The sequence below is a fragment of the Lissotriton helveticus genome, chromosome 11 (assembly GCF_964261635.1).
Source record: "Lissotriton helveticus chromosome 11, aLisHel1.1, whole genome shotgun sequence".
NCBI lineage: Eukaryota > Metazoa > Chordata > Amphibia > Caudata > Salamandridae > Lissotriton > Lissotriton helveticus.
In genome coordinates, this window is record NC_136072.1 from 814,075,246 (window position 1) to 814,102,902 (window position 27,657).

Here is a 27,657-nt window from a genome sequence, read left to right on the forward strand (position 1 = left end):
GCTTGCTATCTCTTCACAGGTGCTTAAGAGATACGAAAAATGTTTCTGCCAGCAATGTCTTGGGACTTAGCATAGCAAACAAATACTCTCAGCCACTTTAAACATGCCTATTTGAAATTGGAATACTCTTCTAAAACAGTTTCCAATGATTTAAGACTGAAAAGGAATGATTATGAGTAAACTAAAGTGCCGCAATAATGCCGCTCAATTTCAATATTTGTGCCGCTAAATTTGCAAATCTATGCCGCAATATCCTGGGGGGGTCTGATTATTAGGACTTGTTGAGGGACTGCAGCCAATCAATGGACATAACTGAACCAGTGGCATAGTAAAGGCAGGTAGGCAGGGCACCCCCTGTTGCACCATCTTGTCTGTGGTCAGACACCCCAGCCGCACGGATGACCATAAAACAGATCAGTCTGTGAAAAAGGAAGAGCTTGTGAAATGAGATGGTGTTTATTCATTCCTGTGAACAGTTTGGAGTGAGAGCGGCTTCCAAGCTCCGGACCTGCGGTTTGCTGTTTGCGGATTTCACCCACTCCATGGACGGCCTAGGGTGCAGCGAAGGGCCGGTGGTGCCCAGGCGCTCGGCAGGACCCTCCCGCACAGGCCTGTAGCTCGATGAGGCGCCGATTCATGTCCTGCAGCAGCTCTGGGTGCTCCTTCTTCAGGGTGCTGACAATATTTGTAAGCTGGTGGGAGTCAGATGTCATGTTATAAACCTCCACAAAGTTCTGCAAGAAAGAAAAAAAGATAGTCATTTGCAGTGCTTGTACTCTGGAAGACATCAAGAATGAGGGGCAAGGTAGAAGCTAGCCAGGGACTTCAGGGAGCGCTGCAAGATGTGGAAACATTTACATAGCACTTGCTAACCATGCATGAGGCGCTCAAGTGAGCATGGTTGGGGATGCGTGTGCACATGCATGTGTGTGTTCATGTTATTTACTAGAATGGAAGTAATCTGCTCATTCCTGAGAGCTGGAGGTGATTTGCCACTGAAGCCAATGACTAGCGGTGAGTATATTGGTCATTAGGGCCATTGGACCATTGTACTGGCCGGGGGGGGGAGGGGGGGGCTTGCTAACTGGTTGGCGCATGTGATGGTCACTTGAGGAGGCTGCACTGGCCAGAGAGTGACCGTCGCTGTGGTTGATGTTCAAGGCTCGTCACTGAGGGCTAGGGGTTAATTGTCACTTTAGAGTGCAGCAGATTATAACTGGGGCCTGGTGTTTATTGGATACTGGGGTCTGAGGGTCACAGACAGTTTTTTCAATGCCTCTGGCTACAGTAAATAGTGGTCACTGCTATCCGAATCTATCATGGGGTTGGTAGTGGTTGAAGCTAAGGGTGGTAGCATACACAAGGGCGGGTGTGGTGGTTGCTTGGGAGTGGTCCCTTGTGGTTGGACGTGATGGTCACCGAGGACCAGCAACCATAGTCACAAGGAGGAGGAAAGGCTAGCACTACACTGATGTTGGCTGCTGGGGAATGGTGAGGATGGCTATTGGGGAATTGTGCGATGGCTACATTTCATGGTTGGTCACTGGGCTTAAAAAGAAATTGTAATATATGGTTGAGATGACTAGTCCAAGGGTGTCTGGCAGTAACTGCATTTTGTCTGTCACTGGGCCCACTGGTAATAGACAGCGGCTGCCATGGAGCATTAATCCCGGAGGACTGGCAGCGGCAGTCACAAGGGGTGGCAGCACTGGTCATGGATTCCCCTGCGAGGTAGTGGTGGAAGCCATTCAGGCAATAGTTCCAGGCTATGGCTGGTCGCTTTCCACTGGTTACAGGAAGAAGAAGAGATGGTCTGTGGGGGTTGTACTGAGGCGGACCAGCCGCGGTCCGTGCAGGTAACAGCGGTGGGGCCAATTAAGGGGGGATTTCGAGGGACGATGCAGAGGGAAAATTAAATAAATAATTAACTTTCCAACTGCATTGTCCCTCGAAATCCAACTTTACACGACCCCACCGCTGTTACCTGCACGGACAGCGGCTGAGGCTGACTCAGAACTGGTTGTGACAGTCCGAGTTGGAGACAAGTCACAAAGGGCAGGCTGTAATGGCGTGGCGCCATGTTCTGTTTTCTTCAAGATGGCTGCCTTACCTCCAAGTCGCTGAATTCACAGTATTGCAGGTCGGTGCTGCTCATGGTTCGGACACAGGCGTAGGTGTTATTGCAGGCGTCCTCACAAACACAATCTGGGAAACACTCCTGCGGAGAGAGGTGAGAGAGAGAGCTGAAGAAAGCAATGAAGGTAGCTGCAGGAGACACTAAACATTTCTAGGAGGCATTGCAGCAGAGAGAGAAGAGAGGTGAGAGAGCGGTAGGGCGCACAGAAGGGAGTGACGGGTGTTACTGTGGGAGATATCACATATGTCTGGGAGAGACTTCTGGAACGAGGGGCTGATATGAGGTGGGAGGCCAGGGAGACTGGTGGATGGAGAGGTTTAGGAGTGTTGGAGAGTGACGAGAGAGGAAGGAGTTGAGAGAGGGGTTGAAGGACGTGCTCAAAAAGTGAACACCACACTCCAGTAAAAGTTAGAATAGGCACCAAAAGAATTTGAAAAAGGATTGAGGAGGCTGAAAGAGAGATGATGAATGCAGAGAAGGAGTCTTCTATCTGTGAAATGTGTAGAAGAGATAGATGACAGAAGTGAGTGGGTTACTTAAGGGTTATAATAGGAGAGTAAATGAGAGACATGCGTTTAGAGGGGCTGTTCTATGGGAATCCTTGTACACAGCATGTGAAACACTCCAGTCCAGGAGAAAGCAAGAGTATGGGGGAGCGAGGAAATGTGGGGGAAAGATGAGAGTAGTATGTACAGGGAAAAGAGAGAGGGGGAGAGACAGGGGGGAGAGAGAGAGAAAGAGAAAAAAAGAGAGAGAAAGCAAGAGACTAAAAGAAGTAAAGGGGAGTGGAGTAAAGTGTAGAGCAACACGGATGAAAAAGGGTAAAGGGGGGTAGGTGGTGGAGTTATAAGAAAGCAGGTGGCGATGGGCTGCACTGCTCACAGGAGGTGGAGCCAAAGGGTTGTGTTTAGAATGTGTCTTCAAGTTTCAGCTGATGATATTGTGAAGTTACAGTTTGGGAATTGGGTCAGGAAGTTTGATGATGTTGGAGTGGGGGTGGTTAGGGGGTGGACTTGGGTTAATGTTCGGATAGGTTTACTTCAAAAAGTTGGAATGGCCTTAGGGACTGGTGGGTGTGGTGTGGTTAGGAATTAGAGATTACATTTTGGGATGTAGTTAGATGTTTTAGGCTTGATTAAGGGGAGGTGGTCAGGAACTGCAGACGGAGCTGGAGTTAAGGAATTAAGTTGGAATAGAGGAGTCAAGGTTGAGTTCGGGTATAGGTTTAGAGGTTGGCGGGTTTGTTGAGGAATGAATACTGAGGTCGGAGTGAACGATGGAGAGAGACCGAGTTGTGCTAGCTTGAATGAGACATTATGTCAGGATTGCACCAGGGAAGCCTCAGGACAAGGAAGAAGATACCGCTCTACCTTAAAATGCAAATCCCTATCAGATGCTTTACATACTGCTGCTTCATACACTGCCTGTGGGGCGGAAGTTAACTACAGCAACATATCACAACAAACAATACTCCAGATCTATCATGCAGATACTCTAGTAGCTAGCATACTATCTCCGTACTCCTGTAACCAGGACGCTGTCGCTACAGGAATTCCTACAACACCCTTCACTTAGTACAGGTTCACATTTTAAATTCACACTTGGCTGTGGAAGAGAAAAGAAGTGACAACTGACCTCGTCAGAACAGTACAGGTTTAGACACTCCAACGTTTTGGCTTAAAACAATATCTTGACCCACAAAACGTGTATTCTGTTCACTCACATAACTGACTTGATGGCGCCAATAAGAAAAACACATAATCCGCAGTACACATTTACAGTATAAGCATCCATGCCATATGACTAGTGCCGGTCTCCAGAGCCCAGACCGGAAGACCTTCATCTGTGACTAAAGGGCTCCAGGTGGAGGGCATGTGTAGCAGCCACACCCGGTCCCCTGTACAAACAGGACATAGCCATTGGCCATGACAAGCAGGCTCTAGGTGCAGTGCGGCTTTTTGCAACACGCTGAACCCAGTCCCCAATGCCTACAGCAAGCTCTAGTCAAAGGGCGAGGCCTTTGGTCATTCCCTGCACCTAGATCCGGCACAGTACATTCCGGACTCTTGTTGTAGGGCGTGTCTTGAGGACACACCTTGTACTCAATCCACCTGGCATGGCCCATGGACATCTGGCTCGGTTAGCAGGGCATGACCTCAGGCAATGCCCTCCATCCAGTCCTGGTTCAACACCTCCTTTATTCTTGTCTGTTGGCTACTGGGTGTAGCCTGTGAAAACTCGAAATCCGCCTGTTTATATAAAGAAGCTGTTTCAGTTTCACTATCAAATCTAAACCATGCACTTCTCTTGAACTCTGGGATAAATCTAACTTTACTTTGTGAAGTTACCAGGGGTTGGTAGGTTTTCCTCAATGTGCCTTACAGATGGGAAGCAACAGTTCTACATTCCGCCTCTAAATATTAAGTGTTATTGTGGGATGACCCTGTTTCAACAGGCGTACTTAGTTGTGTGGCAGTCATACAACAGCACTGAGACCAGATGTTGGTCTTGCATGCACATCCTTCCAACAATTATATGTTGTTCACTAAGAAATACCTCAGCACCTGACAAAGGGCTACATGGCCGTAAGCAAACAAATGCACATTTGAGGTCTTTCCAGAGCTTCTGGCCCCTTTTTTCTCCCTTTGCATTATGGACATGCCAGCAGTGCACCATAACTGCCATATGGTCCTACATACAAGTAAAAAAATCAGCTGCTCTCGCCCAGTAAGCACTGACATACATCACCCAGAGAAAGGGCCTTGGAGTTCTCAAACGACCTTTTAATCATCTTGTCCTGTTAAAGGTCAAACAATCAGCAGCTGAGAAAAGGCACTGAGAGAATCAGACGTTTTTATCCGTAGCATCATTGGCTTCTTGTTAAAACGGACGCCATCACAGCTCTCAAGTAGTTCCATGTGTGAGTATCTCATCTGGTCCAGGTTTCTCTTTGCATTCTGTGATTTGCAGTTCTGTGGATCACATTATAAAACCAGGACCTCAAGCCTCAGAATGCAAATAAAAAAAATACTGGACTGATGAGGCTACTAGCGAATGGGAATCTAAAAAGCGATCTGCACGACTGATGAACCCATTGCCAACAGGTCATCGCGAAAAAGCAGGTTAACCTGTTTCTCAATCTTTTAATCGTGCACACACTGTAAGAAAACTCAACTTACTGTACAGATGCTTTCTCTATTAGAAATTATACATACCCATCAACCACTATCCAACTAACTATTACCAACACTCTACCCCACTGAAACATATCTGTCTGTATGATAACTTAAGGATCACTTTAAACCCAGGCTTGTTAACAACTCAAGTCCAAGCTTTAGTTGTGTGCCCATGTCTATGTCAGATGTAAACATGAGATGAAAGTTTTTAAGGGGGTCAACCAGTGAATAACCTCATAAAACATCTCAACATCCAAGCAGCCATCATCACGCAAAGCAACATTCCAGAGCACCTATTGATGGGGATTGTTATCTTGACGGGCTAGGTGAAGAGAACTGTGTTTTGTACTGGATGTTCCTTTAAGAAAGGAACAGGATCAGCCTATTACTGCATACATCTGTCATATAAAAGGATGAAAGGTAAGATCCTCTTTTGTGACCATAGAAGAATTTTCCAGCAGTCTGAACTATTTCCATGTTTTTCATGATGGAGACTCTTGGACTGGTAACTTCATGTCCTAAATAATCACGAGCGAGTCCCCCTTATTGGGCTGAAACTTGCACAGCATAAATGTGTCTTAGAAATACTGAAGCTCGGACACGCCTACTGCCTCATCTGTGTGAATGAGCACACGTTTTACAGCTTCCAGATCCCCAGTGTTAACTTCCACCCAAACCAAAGGTGCAAGATCGCTATAGAAAGCCAATGTAGTTGGTGAGAGCATGGCATGGGCAAGGGGAACTAATGAGTACCAAGGCAAGATTCATAGGGTTAACTTTTCCATACTGGTAGGTTCCATGCTTCTGTTTCAGAGCCACACTCATCCACAAATGAGATTGGCAAGAGTGGAGTACGAATTTGAGCATCGGTCCAGATCATGACTTAAAAAAATAAAAGCACAAAAGAGCGATCAGGCCCTAGAACTCACATATAGGTCCACACTAGTCATATGCAACCTGAACACGTCATGAGGAGCATCCTGCTATATCCCAGCAGCAGAAACATGAAGAAAATGGTGAACAGCCCATTGACAATGTCTATATGGATGTGAAGTTAAAAACCACTAAAGCTGCCTTGGTCTACAATGTCATGGAAGCCCTTACAAGGAGCCCCTTTTACCGAAAGACAAATCAAACTGTAATAGGCAACCCGGTGTGTGCCAGTGTCTTATAACCCTGGTCACAGATAGAAGTACCTCAACTACTTACAAAGAGTCTGTCTTAATGGCTAACATTATAAGTAAGCTCTATGTGTTCTTGAAAGGCTCTTCATAAGTACTTCAGGGCTGAATTCGGATAGGCATGTAAAAGTACATAAAACCGTACTCCAGTAGTACTCTTTTAAGTACTTTTACATGCTTTTGGGAACTGGCATCAAAACATCTAAAATTGGAATAAAATGGGAATATTCAAATATAAGTAGTGCTAATTCTAAAGAAGGTACTCTCTGCACTCTTACTAGCAAGGAGTTGGGTGTTTCATGACCGATTCGCAATGGTGTGTAATAGTTCTTTAAAGAGTAGTCCTTTGGCACTACTTCCCGAACTTAGATGTGTTTGTGAATATTTCTACCCCCCTCCCCACCAAGTGTGCAGGATCTATTGGACCTCAGAAGTTGGAAAGTAGTATGGTAAATAATCTGTTGACTCGCATCAATAACTGAGGCGGCCTTATGAAGGACTGAAAGCCACAGCCACATGACCACCCTATTCCTATGTGACAACGTGCAAAGCCTTTATGAAGAGAGGGACAGAATTTCATTGATTCAAGAGGCACAAGTGCCTGCAATCAAAATGGAAGATTTAATGCTGGCGGTATGAGCTTGTTAGAGCCCCTCTTTTTATAGCGCTGGAGGGAAACAAATGCACGACATTCTGGCGAACATGCTATACTCAATCTAAAATGAACTCTCATCTTACTTTGATGACCAATACAAACTTAACTTTACCCCTGCAGTCCCCCCGCTGGCCTCAGATCTCAGACTGCAGTCGATCCAACATAAACGGAAACTAAATACTGGCCACTTTACCGGACATCACCTATTTGTTAGTGCAAATGACCAAACAGCTAGTACTTTGGACATGATCAATCTTAACCTCAGCCCTACGGCAGACCATCTACTGAGAAAATATCCCACCTGTTTTAAGGTTGCTTCATAACTTTAAAAAATGGCCACCTAAACACTCACCACAAATGTAAAACTGCCCAAATAGAACATTAGATGCCCCACTAAATAAGATAGACTTGCGTAGAATTGATCATCACAAAGGTCTATTGTGATCTTCACTCTCCCAAAATTTGAAACTAATCAAAACCATCCCCATGAGCAAACAACTGACCCGCACACTCCTTCTAGAAGTATAACTTACTCGGGTACACAATAAATAATCCTGGAAAGACTTTCAGCCAAACAACCCTATTCTAACCATCACCATGAGGCAAAGGGCAAGACAAAACAGAAATAAACCGAGATCCTAGATCCACCCTGAACTCTAACCTGGGACAACACCAATTCTTTGTCTGCATCTTATCTTATTCACTTTGGTGTTCCTTAGAAATTAGTTTTAGGATCTTTACTCGTTTTACTCTATACTATTTGTATTTTATTAACATATCTTCATGATGGAATTACATTTCTATTAGTAGGACTAATACATCTTTCTCTACTTTTCATCGTTCTCTACCTCCTTCAGACTCTGATTTCTTGTCACATCACTTTTTCTTCTTCAAATCGTTTCAACCTACTGATTTGTCATTTTTCCTCTGCTGATAATGTAGTTTTTGAGTTTGATTCTCGACCTAACTTTTCAAACCAAATTACTTCCGTTTTCAAAACGTGCCTCTTTCATTTGTACAATATACACAGAATTCGATATTTTCTTTCTTTTTCCTCTTTTTAAATTGCTCAGTCCAACCAGTTCATTCTTCTCTTAACTATTGTTCTTCCTTTTATGTTGGTCTCACTAAATATATCTCGACTCCACCTCAGACCAACAAAAACTCAGGCGATCGTGACGTCTTCTCTGCTCTCTTCACTATGCTGCACACATTTTTCCTGTGTCTTGCTCAGCTTCGATGACTTCCCGTATGCCTTCAATTACGGATTCATTTTCTCTGCCTTACCTTTAAATGTATTCATTCTTCACCCGATCCTTACCTGTGGTCATTCGTTTCTCGTTTCACTCTCTCGCAAACACTTTGTTTTTACCTGTTGTGCAGCATGCTGGTGCCTACCTCACTTTCTTTCTTTTGTTCTAGTTGTGTTGTCTAAGGTGTGAAATGAACTTCTGTGTGATATTAGAACCTCACCAACTTATATATATTAAAAAAGAAAAACAGCTGTAGCCACAACTGCTTGCATCTTCTAAACAACTGTGAACATATTACTGTAACTGTTGTACCTTTGTGCATTCTGTTGTACAGTTTTCGTATATTATACATCGCTTTAGATAAAATTACTATAATAAATAAAATAAATACAAAGAATAAATAGCTCCAAGTATTACATAAAGTCAGACATTTTTACTCTGATGTGTCCTGCCAAATTGTTGATAGCCATTATTTAATATTACTGCAATATCTTCCATTACTAGGGACAAAGATATTGGCCAGGAATTCCTGAAGGAGGGCAGGTGCAGCGCCTCCTCCCAATGGCTGATGGGCCATCTCCTTCCAAGAGACTGTATAATCCTTTTGTAGTCAATATTTCACCGTTCTGCATTACATACTCGGATTAATACAATTTATCTTTGAAAATAACATGTGCCTTGTATAAATATAAAAGCTGAAAAACAGTTTGGTGCATAAAAATCAAAAGCTCATTCAAGGAGGTAATACTCACAGATACTCCTGGGCCCAAACTTGGGCAGGATGGGTCTGCATCAGAGCTTCCCTCTCCTGTGTACTCCACGAGGAAATCTGATCGCCAGGTCCCATTCGATGTAGGGCTCATCTAAAACACATCAAGCACGGGAGTACATTGGCTGGATTAGGCAAAGAATGCTATGAGAGTGCCCAGAGAGTAGCATACACCATGGTGGCTCAAAGCGAGTAGTCTACACCTTTCCCTATGTCATTTGCAACAGCGAAAACCTCTACACCATTCCCAACAACTCGCCATAGTGTTCCACGACTATTCTCTAAAGCTCGCCCACAGAACCTTTACAGCATTTTCTATAGCATCTGCACAGTTAATGTTCCTACCCTATTCCCTATCGCTCCTTCACAGCCAGCGCCCCTACGCCACTCTCATGATCACTCACTACAAACGCTCTTACTCCATTTGCTATACCATTTCCAGCTGTGCTCTAACACCATTCCATAATGTTCCTACAAATGTGTAGACACACCCCAACACCCCGTCATAGCATTTTCTCTCATGAGTGTCTCATTCGGCATTCAACAGGTATAATAATGGACAGTTCAGCACGCCAGCACAACCTCAACATCATCTCTTACGCCGACAACACCCAGCTGATCCGCTCCCTCACCAGAGACCCCGACACCGCCAGAACCTGCCTACACGAAGGGATGAAAGACGTCGCCGAGTGGATGAAGGACAGCCGCCTGAAACTGAACTCTGACAAGACGGAAGTCCTCATCCTGGGATCTTCGCCCTCCGCCTGGGACGACTCCTGGTGGCCCCCAGCCCTGGGCACCGCACCCAAGCCAACCGACCACGCACGCAACCTGGGCTTCATCCTGGACCCCTCCCTCTCGATGACCAGACAAGTCAACGCCGTCTCCTCATCGTGCTTCAACACCCTGCGTATGCTTCGCAAGATCTTCCGCTGGATCCCGACCGAGACCAGGAAGACTGTCACCCAGGCACTCGTCACCAGCCGACTGGACTACGGAAACGCCCTCTACGCCGGAACCACAGCCAAGCTACAGAAAAGACTCCAGCGCATGCAGAACGCCTCCGCTCGACTCATCCTGGATGTCCCCCGACGCAGCCACATCTCCAGCCACCTGAGGAACCTGCACTGGCTCCCCGTCGACAAGAGGATCACGTTCCGGCTCCTCACCCACGCACACAAGTCTCTCCACGACCTGGGCCCCAAGTACCTCAACGACCGCCTGACCTTCTACACGCCCACCCGCCAGCTACGGTCCACCAGCCTCGCCCTCGCAGCCGTACCACGCATCCGAAGAGCCACCGCCGGAGGAAGATCCTTCTCTTACCTGGCTGCCAAGACTTGGAACTCCCTCCCCATCCACCTTCGGCTGACCCAGGACCATCTCGCCTTCAGGAAACAACTCAAGACCTGGCTGTTCGAGCAGTAGCATACCCCTCCCCCCAAGCGCCTTGAGACCCTCCCGGGTGAGTAGTGCGCTATACAAATCGCATGATTGATTGATTGATTGATTCTCTAACGAGGTTACTTACCAACAAGGGAAGGAGTGACTGTCCGTCCATGGTTGTCTCAGAAATGTTGATTCCTGCGATGTCCAGGAAAGTGGTTGCCAGATCAATGTTGAGAACCGGCTCCTGGGAGATGATTTGGTGCAGGAAAATAAAAGAAGAGAAGTTAAGCTCTGAGGCCCAAAGGTATAAGTGGGCACCTTATTCAAATGTGTGTAACCGGTTCATTGCTCTGTAAGACAGGCTCAGTACTTGGGTACAGCGGCTGCATACTTACGGACATTCATTACTTTGTGAGCGTGGTTTAGAATTCAGTGATAAAGTGGCAATCTTGTCATAGAAAGGTTCTGTGCACAACAAAACAATTTCTGCACTGATAGGAAGAGAGGTGCAGTTTTGGACTCAGTGAGAGAAGCCTGCTACATCACTAGCTTTTCACTAGGACATTGCACTAAATGGATTATATAGCTTTGCTCCTTGCACACTGAAAAGCACGATGAGGTGCTGTGCAGTTCAAATGCTTCTCTAAAGCTTAAATGACTCGGGAAGAAAGTGGAACTGGAGTCAGTGCAACCAGCTGCTATAGGCCAAAGGTCACCCCAACTTGGGGTAGAGGAGGGTGGGAGTCAGAATGTAGGTGTGGTCTGGAGTGCCGTGTTACATAGGAGGGCAATATAGAGGTCGGTTCTAGAGCTCAGAGTGTGGTGGGACAACAGAATAGAGGTCAGAAGAGCAGAGGAAGCCGTGATTCATTGTAAAGCCAGTTCCTGACCTCAGAGAGAGAAGGAAGGCTGTACACTAGGGTTCAAATTGTGTGGGAAGAGGGAGATTCAGTTCGCCCGTGGCAGGGTGGACGAGATGGTGGTACTGAAGGGTACCACTCTGGCCTCAGGATTTACTCACCATCTTGGTCTGGTTGGGTTTGATTCCCGGGCCCCGGACCAGCAGGGGCACTCGCAGGTCGAAGTCATACATTTGACGCTTGTCAATGGGCAGAGAGAACTGACCTGTGAGAGGAAAGTAGGGAACAGAGTAAATATGAGGACAGGGATAGAGAGGAGAGAAGTGTAGCACTGAGAATAAAAGGAGTCATGACATTTAAAGCAGTAGTGACAGGCTAAGACCCAAAGTGATTTATCTAAGGTATTGTAGCATACTGTGTTTTACGTATTAAAAAAAAAGCAATATTTCCAGAGTAACACACATATCAGCAGCAGACTGGGAGGACTATAGTGACCCAGAGTGAGGATTCTGTGCATCAGAGCCTGTGGGTAGTCTCAATATATCTAGCATAGAGCCAGAGTCAGATGAAGGAACAGGGTGAAAGAGTGAATCCACCAAAGGTTGAACACAAAGTTAGGGATCTGTCATTCAGCCACCATGCAGCACTGCCATCTTGCTTACTGGAACTACAAATACATGCTCGCTTACTAGAACTACAATTACATGCTCGCTTACTAGAACTACAAATACATAAGATTCACAGTCCCTGATTGCTACATTTGTTTGTAAATCAGAAGCAACATATTTCTGAGAGTTTTGTGAAGGACCACATTTGCCAGATGTACCAAGCGGCCAATATTAACTATAACCCATATCTCGAGGGAGGTTGTGGAAATAGAAGATTGCTGTACATCAAAGTTATTGTTCCGAAGCAGCCTTGGTGGCTTCCTTTGCAACCACGATCACAGGTCTTTATTCTTGCAAATATACTACGCCTAGAAGTCGACCACATCTCTGCTTCCCTCCAAACCCGTCACATACGTTTGAGACTTTCATATACGTCTTTTGTAGCTAGCACTTCCTTGCTCATAGCCTTGTAAGATGCTAATCCAAAAGGAGACCGCATTGTTGCTGTATTCACAATTCTTCAGCTCCTATGCCAGCCTGACGCAACCTGTTTTTAAAATGTTCCTCTTCTTTCTAATTTACATCTCAGCAGCACTATATATTGACGATAACACCAGCTGGGACCATGAGGCAGAGGTTGGTGTCATGGTTATGTTGAGGTGTTCAAAAGCAAGTTTACTTATTTATTTTAGATTTAGGCTATGGTATGTATTTCTAGGGAGAGACTGGTGTTTACAGCTGCCTCGCCTAATTCATAAAAATGGTTCTATGTCAGAGTATCATGGGCAAAACAGGTAAATACACAATTTCAGAAAGGTGACGCCAGGTACAACAAACTACGTGAAAGTCGTTTGCTGAAGGATATTTCAATTATGTAATACTCATATTATACCACAGACTAATATTTTGCTGAACTTTTGAAACACAATGCTTAATTGTATAGTACACAGCCATAAGTGGGTACACCAAAACAATTTGTGGATAGGTTAACATTAAACAACAAAGTAATTTTTTCTATCTAATAGGTCCTTTCGACTGTCAAATATATAAGGATGAGGTCGTTGTAGAAGCCTTTCGTGTTTTTGTCTTCGGGTCGAATACATACCTTCTGTTCTGCTGTATTTTATAGCGTATGCTACATTCAAGAGTTTATAATCATGTCTAGGCTTAAAGCATTCAGAACATGGAAGCGGGAAGGGATCCTTTTGAGGGTTATCTTCTTGCCTGATTCTTTGACAGACACTGACACAAGGGGACCCCCTGGTGAATTTCACACTACCCTCAAAACTTTAAAACGTAATTCCGTAGGTATTTAACATGTTTGGGACCCCAACACGTCTGGCTCTGCTTGCTTCCAGAATGCTCAAGTGGGGCATACAGCAGGATGTGAAGTTGATTAATTTTCCATAAAGGCATCCAATGACAGGATAACCCCAAGCAACATGTGAAGATCTACGGACCTGTGTTATCCAAGTATCTGCTGGGGATAATTTAACAACATCCCATTGGTTTTCTTAGACTCAAGGCAACTGTCACTCCTTACGTGACCAGGTCACTGACCTTCTAACTTGGTTGAGCAACCAGGTATTCATCTTGTGGTCATTACAAGAAGCTGGTTCGCGCATTCCTGGGTAAAAACGTAAACGGATGACCCTTTGACGCATGTCAAATTGGGCCAGGTACAACAAAATATGTGAAAAATCATTTGCTAACGGGTAAATCAATGTTTTAATACCCATAAAACACCACATGGACTTGGTTCAAAAAGAACCAGAACAACTAGGAACTCTTGGTAATGTATAGCCCAAATATTCAGCTGAACTTTAAAAAATACAAATTGTGGACTATGTAGCCGTTAAGTGCGAGCACCAAAACAATATGTGGATAGATTAACACTAAACAAAAAAGGTGTTTTTTTTGCACACTAGGTCGTTGTCAAACTGTTAGATATATTAGGATGAGCTTTTAAAAATAAATGTGTAAAAACGGTTTCTAAACTGTTGTTTGCACAAATATCCCTTAGGTCAAACGGTGGAGTTATGTAAGACACTCATACATTCATTAATTTTAAACAGATTTTCACTATTCAAAAAGTCTAAATACATATTATGAAGGGAACATGCATTTGAATGAAACTATATAAGTGAAAAAGATTCCAAGTTTTCCACTTGAATTAAGCCATGTGGCACAATACAGGAAAGAGAGTTGGTCTATGGGTAAGGGAAGGAAGTTTTTCATAGATTGTTGTCTCTTCTTCCAGGGTACGCTAGCCTTACACCTAGTAGAATCTGAAGTTTAAACAGTTACGGTCTGTTCTTCGCCGCTGTTACCATTCTGGTTACCTTTACTTTCAACGTTCTAGTGCAAGGCTGCATCTAATGCACTTATCTTCGCATAGTGACTGATCATATTATTGTGTTGAGTGATTATAATTATATTTGTTAATGCCTTTATTTTTAGGGACTATCTTATGGGAAGAAAGCTAATCAAGATAGGGGTAACAATTTCTACTTGATTCTTACCCAAAATGTGGGTATCTCTCAAGCTGCTGTGACCCTCTTCGAATTATGGACAACAGATTACTTAGCAAGGTTCGTAGCGTCCCCATATTAGCTAAAAACACTGACGTGCAGAAAACCTCCCAAGGCCACAAAGACAGTGGTAGATACAGGTGGCATTTAAAAAGTCAGGTTCCTCTCTGATGTCTCAAACATCGAAACAAGAACAGAGGAAAGCCTAGGCAAAGGCACAGAGAAGCCCATGGTCACAAAGAGAAACTGGCCAAAAGAGGCAATCTCCCATTATCAACAACCCGACTCGTAGTTTGTCCAGATCACTCCTTGGCACCGAGACACCACCTTCCAGTCATGGTCTTTGGTTAAAAAATCAATGCATTCTGAGGCTTGTAGTTTGGGTTTGGTTTGCTTGAGTTAGCTACATGTAGGCATCTGATTACAGTTGTTTGTGAAAGGAAAGCCGGGGACTAGAAGAACTTTATCACGATGACGCTAGACACAAAGACTTTTGACAGGAGTAGTTACCAGTGTGGTAGCCGTTGTCAGAGGTGTAGAATATGTAGGTGCTGTCCAGTAACTTCAGTTCTTGTAGCTGCGAAACCACCTTCTCCACCAAATCATCGACAGACAGGAGGGTCTGCCACCTGTGTACCGGGAAAGGAGCCAAATTCAGCACCAAAAGGAAGGGAAGGGAAGAGATGCAGGAAAAAAGGATCTAGAGAAAGAAAGCACCGAAAGGAGAAGTAGCATGAGGGAGAAAGGAAGGGAGGTGGAAAGAGAAAGAGAGAAAGGGGGGTTGGTGTATTTCATCTTTGCATCGAAATGGAGTCAATGATAATGTGCTCAATTTCCAATGTACTTTGCTTCCTGGTATGAGGATACAGTCGGCAGGGGTTTGCTATCTAGAAACCAAGGAGACTTACATTGAGTCTGTCAAAAAGTCATAATTTGAGTTCTGTCTCAATGTAGCCCTAGCTCATTGGTATCTGTTCAAGTAAAATAAGGCAGCCAGAGCATGGTGCAGAGCCAGACCTGCCTGGTAAAACCGTAGCAATTTGTAAGCATAATTATGCATCCTTACACGCTGACTGCATAGAACAGGGTTCAAAGAATGCCAAAAAAGGAAGGGGAGATACTCTTGTCCACAAAGGCTGGGGTGTCACAGGGCAGACACCTGCTGCTAGAAACAGGGAAAAGGTGGAGGAGAGTCTGCAGGCAGGGACATCAAAGGGGCAGCAAAAGAGTCTTTAGGGAGAAGGGGTGGCACATGTCAGACTACAGATGACTTGGGTTTTGGATGGTTGGTGGAGTGGCGAAGTATGTGTTGTAGTAGAAAAGGTGCTGGCTTGCTTGGGAGTTTGCTAACGGAAGGTGGTTTAAGGGAGGTCGGCAGTTGGTAAGTTTGATGTATTAGTGCAATGGAGTTACCAGTTACAATAGAATGTTGTGGAGAGCTAGCTTCAGACCTCTGCTAATAAAGGGGCCTTTTCTCCCTCACTGATGTCCTGGTTATTCCTGCGCCATCTTACCAAATGATGGCTTCATTGCAAGGGACTGCCACACAACCCCATGCTGTTTTGACATACTGTGCGAACACCTCCCTGATAGAGTCGCACTCTTTAAGATTGAGAAATAAATATTCGTTAATATGCCCTGGAGTGATGTGGATGAAAGCTAAAAATGTGTCCCATTATTTGATTTTTTTGCCGCATTATTTGGATTACCTTGCCTCATAATTTAGCTACCTCTGCTGTACAATCCTAGTAGCCCCGACAATAGCAAAGTTCTAAAAAGGTTTAGCAATGTCAAATTGTGAGGCAAATCATCAGGAGTGGGCAGGAAAACAATTAAAAATGTCCGGGGGGGCTTGGCTAGCAGCCTACGATGGCGGCCGCAACCTAGAGAGGCTCCCGAGCCAAGGCGGCTTCACGCGACAATCCGCACTAATTATCCTGTAATTTACCGGCTTTGTGGGGCGTGCCGGACCTGGAGTCCGTACAGCAACCAGCATAGCAACTTTGGGGTCGGCGACGGCCCGAACGACCATCGAAGCACCGGACGGATGCCGGTGGGGAGCCAGGCCTAACATCAGTTTGAAAGCAGCGGAGCTGCGGCACAACGATAGCCGACCGGAACTGCCCTAGTGGCGGTGGCGAGTGGCAGGAAGTACCGGCCCGTCGGAGGCGGTGCCCAGACAATTAGCAGAACTCACCTCCAAGACCCGAACACACGGAAACAGTCCTGCGACACCTTTCAGAGCCCTATGGACCCGCAAGCTCCGGCAAGGGGCGCGTACAGAGCGGCGGACTGCAGATGCGGAGCCGCCATTTTACCCACGGCGCGAGTGAAGCATCCGGACTCCCAGTGGCGGCCATCCACGTGGAGTAGCAGTCACCACCAGCCGGGGAGAGCGGTTCCTAGAGGACTCCCTTCTGGGGCTCCATCAAGCACAAGTGAGGCCATCCGCTGGGGAGGCGCGGTGTGAAGCCGGGAATGCCCCGGTGACTTGTATACCGAAGGGACCCGTGACCCAGCGCCGGTGACGTCACGCACAACACCACTGATCCCTTCAACGGGCCCAATACAGGGGCGAGGACACGGCAGACGGCCCGATTCGGCGGCGCTACTGGAGGGGGGGTCGCACAGCCTAATTTAGATTCTGGAACCATACTGCAGGTGGGATTTACGGAACCACTCACCCACCGGCAACTTACAGAAGACACTACTCTCTCTCACTGAGCGCCTACCCACGCGCCTTAGCGCTGCAGACGGCCGGACGACGCACGGACGACCCGACCGCTGGCAAACTGTGACATCTGGCAGCACTGCTAAAAACCACGTCATGACCCACAGGGGCCCCAGGAACAGCTCTACCCAGGCCAAGTTGGACAAATTTGCGTATGACAAACAGACGCCGGCCCAGGAACAACGCAAAAACACCGGGAAAATGGCGGAGGTCGAGGGGGCCAAAAAGGCCACACTTGAGGATGTCCTGGCGGCATTGGCCCAGGTGCAAGCGACGGTGGGCGCCACGGCCACTGAAGTCACCTTAATACGGGCGGACCTCCAAAAAATAAACGAGAGGGTCCAACAGGTCGAAGTTGTTACTAAATCTCTGGTCGAGGATGTGTCCGAACTTCAAACGGCAATGGAGCGCCTGCAAGCCGATAAACTGCTCAAAAACAAGCTGGATGACCAGGAAGGCCGCTCCAGGCGCAACAATGTCCGAATTTTGGGTGTGCCGGAATCGGAAGACACGGGGGCAATGGACCTCTATGTGGAGGACATGATCAAAAACCGACTCCAGCCCAAGGGACTCTCGAACTTCTTCTCAGTTGAAAGGGCGCACCGAATCCCGGGAGGAAAACCTAAGACGGGAGGCCCGCCTCGGCCGATACTGGCTAGACTGTTCAACTTTAGAGACCGCGATGCCATACTGCAAGCTGCGAGAGTGGCACCGGCCATTCAAATTCAGAACTCGAGGATTGCGTTCTTCCCAGACTACACGGCTGAGGTGGCCAGGAAGAGGAGGACATTCCTGGAAGTGAAAACAACGTTAAGGGAGAAGGAACTGCCCTACTCGATGATTTTCCCGGCGAGGCTGAGAGTAGTAGCGGACAGAAAAGTGTGGCTCTTTGACTCCCCAGAGGCGGCCCGAGACTGGCTGGAGGGATGGCACACTGTAGGCCGGCAGCGCAGAACTCACAGACCGGATCGTGATCGTAATGGAGGCAGTAGACATGGCTCACAAACTTCCGGCCGAGTGGAGGAAGCGGAGCGCTCTCCGTCCCGCGGCCTCGCCGAAGCAGATGGGAAGGGATGATTCCTACCCCGGGATCTGTACTAAAGACTATCGCCGATCATTGACTTCCAAGTTCAAAAGCTGTACATGGACTCTGGCATGGTTGCACCGAAAGCTCGCAGGGTTGCCGCCTGCTCGGGTGGACACTCTCCCCCTTACACGCAAGTACACTGTTTATGGGAAGGGAGAAGCACTCTGCTCAGTTGGGGGGGCGGGCAGTTGAAAGTCCGTTAGGCATGGATGCAGGAAGGGGGGGAAGGGGGATGGGTTGTTGTTTTTTTGTAGTTAGGAATTTGTATGTTAGGTCACGGAATAATGTCAGGCTCCTATCTGAGTCAACCCGAAGGGGAAAAGAGTGAAGGGGAACACTGCCTCAATGGGGAAGTCCACCATCCCCCTAAATGTTTATACGCCCATTGCCAATGCTACTTCTACCCGCCGACACCCCATGGTACCCATAGTCCCGAATGGCTGACTTTCCAATGCATGGCGGGGGGACTGCGGACACCGAGAGAGGGTGTCCCACCCTGCGTCTAATGACGTGGAACGTGAGAGGGCTAGGAGACAAGGTGAAGCGGGGACTAGTCCTAACCGCGATTAAGAGACAAAAACCCACCATAGTGCTCCTGCAAGAAACTCACTTAACAGGGGGGGCTATCAAGGCCATGGATAGGAGGGGGTACAAAATGATGGTCCACTCGGCATTCACGTCCGGCTCCAGGGGGACCGGAATCCTGATGAAAAAAAACACGCGGTTTATCCCCCTACAAACCAAAACTGATGATCAAGGCTGCTTTGCAGCACTACAGGGGCAGTGGGAGGGGAGACTCAGTCTGGTTTCGGTATACATCCCACCGGCACTACACTCGGTACAACTCCCTAAACTGGGTGATTTTATCCTATCTCTCCCAGAGGGGGAGGTCATCCTCGGAGGGGATTTTAATGCAATCATGGATACACAACTCGACAGGTTCCCGACACCAGTTTCCAGGGGAGGGGTCCCCCGTCTCCAACAATTCCTAACAGCCATGGGCCTGGTAGATATTTGGAGGCACCTTCACCCCACGGAACAGACATACACTTTCCACTCAGCAGTGCATGGAAGTCTGTCTAGGATCGACCACTTCCTAACCCTAGGGGAGGGACTCCATTATATAGATGCGGTGATGATTCACCCCCGGGGGATTTCAGATCACTCCCCACTGACTCTCACACTTTCCTCCCAGACACCGCCCCGTAGGCGCATATACCCCATACGACCTGCCTACCTCAAACTGCCCCTGATTCGCAAGGCTCTTAAGAAGACGACGACACAATACTTCACTGAGAATGTCCACTCTGTAGGCTCTGCAGAGGTCCTTTGGGAGGCTTATAAAACGGTTCTACGGGGGCAAGCTATAAACACCATCACGGGGTACAAGAGAGAACGATCCCGGGAACTAGCTGACCTGGAACTAACCTTGCAGGACTTGACTACAACTCATGAACGGCTTCCCACTCCATCCACATTACACGCACTTAACTTACAACAACAGTTATATAGTGACCACATACGCTTACACGTCAAGAACAGCTTAACTGATACTCAGAACAGGATATAGGAGGTGGGTGACAAGGCGGGGAGAATGTTGGCATGGCTCGACAAACGAGAAGGGAATTCAAGGGGATTCCAAAGATTGAAGGATGACCAGGGAGAGATACACACCAACCCAGGGCACATTGTGGAACTGTTCGCGGACCACTTCGAACGGGTATACACCCCTGAGAGTACAGTGACGCCTGAGATGGCCAGAGCAGTGTTAGCTCCAATCGAGGTTAGTACACTGACCCCGGAAATGTCAACAGAGTTGGAAGCAGACATCACCTCTGACGAAATACAACTGGCGATCAGCGCCTTAAATCCGGGAAAGGCAACGGGACCCAATGGAATACCAGTGGAATGGTACCAGGCGATGCCTGAAACCCTCAGTACACATCTACTGGGAATGTATAAGGAATGCCTGGAGAGGGGTACACTTCCACCGGATCAAAGGGCGGCACCAATAGTAGCCATCTCCAAGCCGGGCAAACCACCTGCAGAATGCTCTTCCTACCGTCCCATTTCACTGCTTAACGCAGAAGCCAAAATTCTTGCCAAACTCCTGGCAACGAGACTGCTGCCCCACTTACCGTCTCTTATACACCCGGACCAGTCCGGATTCATGCCTCATCGCAACACTGCACTAAACCTACGCAGATTGCACGGGGTGATGGCTCGGGCAGATTCGGTTACTACTCGAGCGGTCATCTTGGCACTTGATGCTAAGATGGCCTTTGATCTCGTGGAGTGGGCCTACTTGTTTGAGACGCTGTCGCGCCTGGGGTTTGGCCCCCGCTTTATAGCGTGGGTGCGATTGCTCTACACTGACCCGATAGCACGGGTGGTGGCGAATGGGCATACATCACGAGAATTCCCCCTGGGCAGGGGCACACGACAGGGCTGCCCCCTGTCGCCATTGCTGTTCGCAATCTCGCTGGAACCACTTGCCACTTTAATTAGAACATCGCCCCAACTTCGGGGTATATGCTGGAGGGAGGGGTGGGAAGACCGGCTGTCTCTATATGCAGACGACATGCTGATATACTTAACCAACCCTGACAGCGGAATCCCTGCACTCCTACACCTCTGCGATACCTATGGAAGGATATCCGGATACAAGCTGAATTGGGGCAAATCAGAAGTGTACGTCCTGAAGGGAAGGGCCCCGGTTCTTGCAGCAGACTGTCCTTTACGGATAGCGGGTACCTCGTTTAAGTACCTGGGCATTCAGGTCACCACTGACCCAGTGGAGTTTATGGACAAAAATCTGAAGCCCCACTTAGACAGGCTCAAACGTGACGTTCAATTCTGGTCGGGACTCCCGTTGACGCTTTTGGGGCGGGCCGCGCTTTATAAAATGATGGCCCTACCAAGACTCTTATATGTTCTTGAAAATACACCCTTTCCGGTAGCCCCAAGGTTCTTCCAAAAGATTACAGCGTTGGTATCTACCCTACTATGGGGGACCCTCCCAGCGCGCATTGCCCAATCCAAATTGCATAGAGGGTGGCTTGACGGGGGTATTGCCCTACCCAATATAAAATTATACTACTGGGCGGCACACCTTAAACCCATTAACCAATGGATCCACGCACTACAGACTGAACCTGCTTTCCGAGCAGACAGGACGCAACTGGGCACTGCCACACTCCTGGCTCTGCTATACGACCAACGTAAAACCCACATTAGTGGACCCCACTAGACTGACGGTAGCAATATGGCATACAGCGACGGCAGCCCTGGGTTGGAAGGGTAAGATCACCAAATTAACCCCGTTGTGGGACTCTCGAGTCCTTGGTAACATGAGAAATAGCAAAGGCTTCTCGCACTGGGACACAATAGGAATTTCCACCGTGGGCGATCTTTGGGAAAGGGGAGAAGTGATACCCTTCAATAGACTGCAAGAAATATACGAACTCAGTGACAGGGAGCTCTACAGATACATCCAGATCCAACACGCACTGCGCACGGCCCTACCCACGGACACAGACCTGCCAGAGTCTTCCCCGCTGGAAGACCGCCTCCTTACTGATTTTATGGTGGAGCGGGCAACATCTTTCACATATCGCAAATTGCTTAACAATCTACCAGACCCAATGCTTTCCCTGAAGGTGAAGTGGGAGGGGGACACAGAGGAGATGGATGAACATGAGTGGAATGAAGCATTGTCCTCACCTAAAGAAGTGGGCATCTCAGCACGGCTGAGATTAGTACAATTGAAAATACTGCACAGGGTATACTATACGAGGACGATGCTGCACCGTATCTCCCGGGCGCAGCACCCCTATTGCCTTCGGGGATGTGGGGAGGAGGGAACGTTCTTCCACACCATATGGGACTGCCCCCGGATCCAGGAATATTGGAGGCAAATAATGCGAACGATCTCGCAAACACTAGAATTATCCCTCGTGCCAGAACCGAAGAGATGCCTATTAAACGTGTGGGCACCTACAGATATTACTAGGCATGGGCGACTATGGGCCACGGTGGGACTGAGTATAGCGAAACGTGATATTGCACAAAGGTGGGGAGTGGCGGAAGTACCAACCAAGTCGTCCTGGTGTCTAAACATGGATAAAGTGATGATAACCGAGAGGTTGGTGTACTCCAACCGCGCCTGCCCGGGGAAATGGAATAAAATCGGGACCAAATGGAATGTGTACAGAGGGGAAATCTGTGACCCCTTGCCAGAGGACGACCTAACAGAGTCAGATGAGGAAGAGGAGGAGGGCTAAACTCCTGGGCGCCTTGTGAGGAAGGGGAGAATGGAGGATAGGGTACGTCGCCACATTAACATGCAGGGGGTTGGCGTGGGGGACCAATGGACCGTTACTTAAAAAGGCTGTAAACTCGAACACGAGCATTGTAGTCGGGGGCGGTGGGAGGGCATGAGAGGGAAGTCAGTTAGAGATACGAAGTTGCAGGGGCCACAATGAATCCGTAATACCACTTATATGACCACATTACTATTCCTGACTGTTCTTTGAAGTTTTTGTTGTATACGGGGGGGGAGAAAAACATGTAAAATCAAAAACCAATACTCACTGGGATATTTTCGCTTGTAATACACCCTTTCCTTTTAGCAGCGGACATAATGAAGGCATATTTATGGATATTACATTAATTGTGTAAGGTTATCATATGTCACATAAACTGCTATAGCGGCCAGCCCACTGGGATGTAGGCATTTCGCTGTGTAAACTGAAGGTATAATAAAGGTTTTTGTTAAAAAAAAAAAAATGTCCATAACTTTAGCAATGTTTGATGAATATGCCTCAAATGTGCCTGGTAGTTAGCAAGTTAAATCCGAAGCAGCTAGCTAAGATTTCGTTCTGATCCAATCGAAAAGCCAAAGTTAAAGAGGGGAGGGGCAAAACCTCTTTGATTTACTAAAATAAAGCATGAAAGAGGCCAGAAACGAGATGCAGAACAAGGTAAGAGAGACAGATAAAGACTTGAATTTTTGGAAAACATAGAAAGAGACAGAGGAAGGTGACATGCTAATGTTCGTTTTCTAGCAACACAGGCAAATGAACTAAAGGAACAGGTTGTGTTTCCCCCACACATTCTCTCTCACCGCCTCCTGTATGCGTTATCCAGGTAGTCCACGGATGTGCTGGCCATTGGGCTACGGGCCTGTCTGATCAACCAGTGTTTATCCTAAAAAACAATGCACAGAGCAGTTAACAGAGATATACACAAACACCCACTCTTTCTATTCCCCACCCTCATCAGGAAAACTTCTGAAATCACAGGATACATTGGTCTGTTGTTTGCTCAACAAAGAGGAACAAAAGATGATGTCCATTGGTCAATCAGGAGTAATGGTGGATACATGTGCAAAAGGTGCACACCTTAATCAGACTTCAGTTAGAAATATAAAGGGAGACATTCCACCGGAAGCGGCATCTATGCTACTCAACAGGGCTCTTCCCACTGATCTGTCAGTCCTCACCGATGACACCCAACATTCCACATGACCACAACTTCCAAGACTGGGCAGAGCACAGATCACCAACACAATACTACACACCTCCCTCCCTTACAGACTTCAATTAAACAAAACCTGCAGATCTTACACTGCACGGGTTTAAAAACCATCAGGGTAACAAGACAAAATATCGAATTCAAAATATAGAATTACCAAAATATCGAAGTCAAAATATAGAATGGACAAAATATTGAATGGACAGAATATAGTGGTGATAAATATCGAATTGAAGGTAAGTAATTTAATATCGAATAGTAATTTTTACCCCTATGCTATCCAACGCTTTCCCTACTGTTGCACTCTCTGGAGTGGGAATAGTAATTTTTACCCCTACGCTATCCAACGCTTTCCCTACTGTTGCACTCTCTGGAGTGGGAATAGTAATTTTTACCCCTACGCTCTCCAACGCTTTCCCTACTGTTGCACTCACTGGAGTGGTAATAGTAAATGTTATATTTATTATTTCATTAATTTTAAATTACTTTTAAGACATTTTAAAAAATTCGATATTTTGACTAACTATATTTTTTAAAACTATATTTTTGATTCAATATTTTTGTACTTACCTGTTTGTAGATAGGAATTCGATATTTTTGCATTCTATATTTTTTCTTCTATATTTTGGTAATTCTATATTTGTGAATTCGATATTATGTCAGTGATCCCATTTCAATATGATAATAAGGAAATCTGTTGCTGGAACTGGGTTTGTACTCAAGAACATGATGGCAGTTAACATGCTACCCTTCCAATATCCTGCAATATGATTTTTTAAGAAGAAAAACAAGTAAAAGACACACATATTTACTAAATGTAGATCCGAAAGTCGAGACTGTGGTACAAAAGAGAGCAAGCTGGCAATTCTAAGCTGATACCACAAGGGCTTTTTATCACATTTGCTACTTGCCCGTATAAAATACATAACAATACAAGGAGGAATGTTGTGTACTTTAGTTTTACTCTCCAACTCTATCTCCCATCCAGGGTGTTGAATACAAAGAGGACCATTGGTATTTCCTCTGCTCCATCCAGCCGCCAATCATCAAACACATATGTTTTGCCAATGTCTGTTTGTGTGCTCTCAGCAGCTTCAAACACAAAATAACCTACAGAAAGGTTCTTACACAAGAGCAAACAGGTGGAAAAGGACAGATTTACAATCTGAAGTGTATCACTACAGGTGGGGGTAACATAGCCACTAGCATGGTCCTAGTTATGGGCGGTGGTTGTTTATTACACTTGGAAAGTTTTGCAAAGATGCCGGTTTATGCACTTTGTTAAATTTTCCTTTTTAAGTTTTGCTATGCCCCTGAAAATATTTTCTGCACATTGTAAGAGATCATTTTTACCACATTGCAATATCATTTTAATTCTAATCAAAGCATGCAATGATAGAAAATGTGCGTGGGCTTTTTTTCTTGCACAGTGGCAAATGTCATGCTTTTTCTATTCACACTGACAAACATTCAGATTTTTTTCTGCAGTTTTATATTTGGTGACAAAAATGGTCACTAAAAATCTGATTTTCAAGCTGATCCGTGCAAAGATGAAAACTGTTGATCTTAATTAAGCTGAGAAATTAGACAAATGGGTCGATTGGGAGAAAAAAAAAAAACTTTGCACAGGCCTTGTCTTAAGGCAATCACACACACTCTTGTTTTGGGGAAGAGGCGCAGGGGATGATCAAAATGAACATTGCTTTTGGATTGTACATGACTGTGTGTTTGAGTGCAAATGTTTTGTTTGTGTGAGGTTCTGGTTATGCCGGTGAGGTTTTTTATTTCTTTCCCGCTGTGTGGGATTTTCATGATCTTCCCTGCCTGCATTCTGGCTTCTGAACTTTGAGCCTTCATTTGTTGGTTCTGTGCTTGGCAACTGGTGTGATGTTGGCCAGTAACTAACTCAGTGCTTAAGTTAAAAAAAAAATTTTTTAAAGTGCCAGAGTCCAAGGTACTGCTCAGGATGTAAATGCAGCTTGCACCACCCACTGCACTGTCAGTGCAACAAAATGCCAGCACCATACCATGTAAACGCACCACTATTATTAATTTTTAGTGCACATTGCATTACTAAACTAATGTGGTCTTCTGAAATACAAAGACTGCACTACAATGTCATGGACCGTCGTAAAAAAATTGCCAGTGCCAAGAATTAGGTGCCGGGGAAGAGCACCAGCAAACACCAGCACAAATTAAACACTGAAGTAGTCCTCTGCATACCAATCGCTTCTGTCATCTTGAAATGGTACAACTTCACAGATTTAGTGAGAAAAGTGCGTCTATTGCCAGTGCCACCTAAATATACAGGGTCAAGGCTGATTTGCATATGGCCATGTCTGAACTGGGGTGATGTGGAGTGCAAAAAAACCGATGGATTTAGGCCCAGATCTCTGTACTGGGGTGAATGTATGACATTGTTCTGCATTCTGTCCATCAACTGTTGGTTTTACCTATATATAGGGATATATTATTCTCTGAACCTCTTCCCTGGGTGCAAAGGTGTAGCTGGCCTTCACAAATCGTATCATTTTGTTTTATTGTCATGATCTAAACATTTTAAGCAGAAGCAACAATAGTTCACTGCATTGTAAGTTCAGGAGGTTCTCAATGGATCCAGAAAAATCATCTTACCTCTCAATAGTAACCGAATAATAAATGCTGTAATCCATGTGTTCATGCTCCATGAAGCCTACCCAGGTGGCCTGCGACTGTAGAACATTAAATAATATAAGCATATTAATTAAGTGTTTGCACATAAACATGCAAAACTGAATGTTAAAATGCTTTGAATGTGATGGATTTAGAAAGTGAAGGTTAAAAATTGAGTTTGAATCCTCACTTGATTCGTGCGGGCAGAGCAATAAAGCAAATGGAATATAGTAAGGATGATTGGTGGCCTCAATTGAAATACTGGTATGTGCAGACAAAAAGAGATCATTCACGAGGAGCAAAAAAGACAAAAGGAAATGATCGAGTCTAGCGCATCCCTTAATCTTTTGAAAATGAAACAAAATTTTGAAAAATTCCAACCTTTCCATAAAAATTTAGTTTTTTGCATTTTTTCTTTGTGAATTAAAACATTCCATAAATTGTGTATATGTTTAATACATACGTGTTTCTGTATTTTTGTGTATTGTTTTGAGGTTCAAATTGTAGAACTTGCTGATGCACGGGTCACCAGCTACCATTAGTGATCCAGTGGGGTTTCGCAGAAGTGAAAAAGTTAAAAACTGCTGCTGTAAATGAATTACAGCATTTATAGTTTCATTACTATTCACAGATAACATAGGGCCGGCTTTAGCGCTGGTGGCGCCCAGTGCGACAGTCATTTTAGGCCCCCCGCACCTCATGACCGCTTCCTCGGATTCTCTCACACCACCTTGCAAAAGTGCCCGTCATCTCGCCAATCATACGCTACTGTTTAAACACAGCGCCCTCCTTGAGGTCGGCACCCCCTCCACAGGTCAGCGCCCAGTGCAGCCGCACCAGTCACACTGCCCTAAAGACGGCCCTGAGATAACATGATTTTTCTGGATCCATTGAGAACCTCTTGAATTTACCATGCAGATTACTATTGTTGCTTCTACATACAGATCACCAAAGATTTCTGGTCGGTTTATAGGCCACCTCCTGTCATTTAAAGAATCTACATAATTTAGGGGAACAAACGAGAGATTGTTATTTGTCACTATTTCCGAATATGTTTTTAGTTCACTAGATTCTCAGTCATCAAAACTAAGAC

At 45.9% G+C, this 27,657-nt stretch overlaps 1 protein-coding gene across 2 annotated transcripts in view; it reads right to left on the reverse strand.

The window, feature by feature from the left end:
- LOC144792072 (uncharacterized) overlaps nucleotides 1-27,657 on the reverse strand; it is a 484,547-nt gene that overhangs the window by 367,130 nt on the left and 89,760 nt on the right. For both annotated transcript variants that reach the window (XM_078666920.1, XM_078666919.1), the window contains exons 7-11: nucleotides 23,503-23,585; nucleotides 15,070-15,188; nucleotides 11,582-11,685; nucleotides 10,703-10,804; nucleotides 9,155-9,265 (exon numbers count right to left, since the gene is read on the reverse strand). In XM_078666920.1, coding sequence (XP_078523046.1) covers nucleotides 9,155-9,265; nucleotides 10,703-10,804; nucleotides 11,582-11,685; nucleotides 15,070-15,188; nucleotides 23,503-23,585 — 519 coding nt within the window. The remainder of the gene's footprint in view (nucleotides 1-9,154; nucleotides 9,266-10,702; nucleotides 10,805-11,581; nucleotides 11,686-15,069; nucleotides 15,189-23,502; nucleotides 23,586-27,657) is intronic.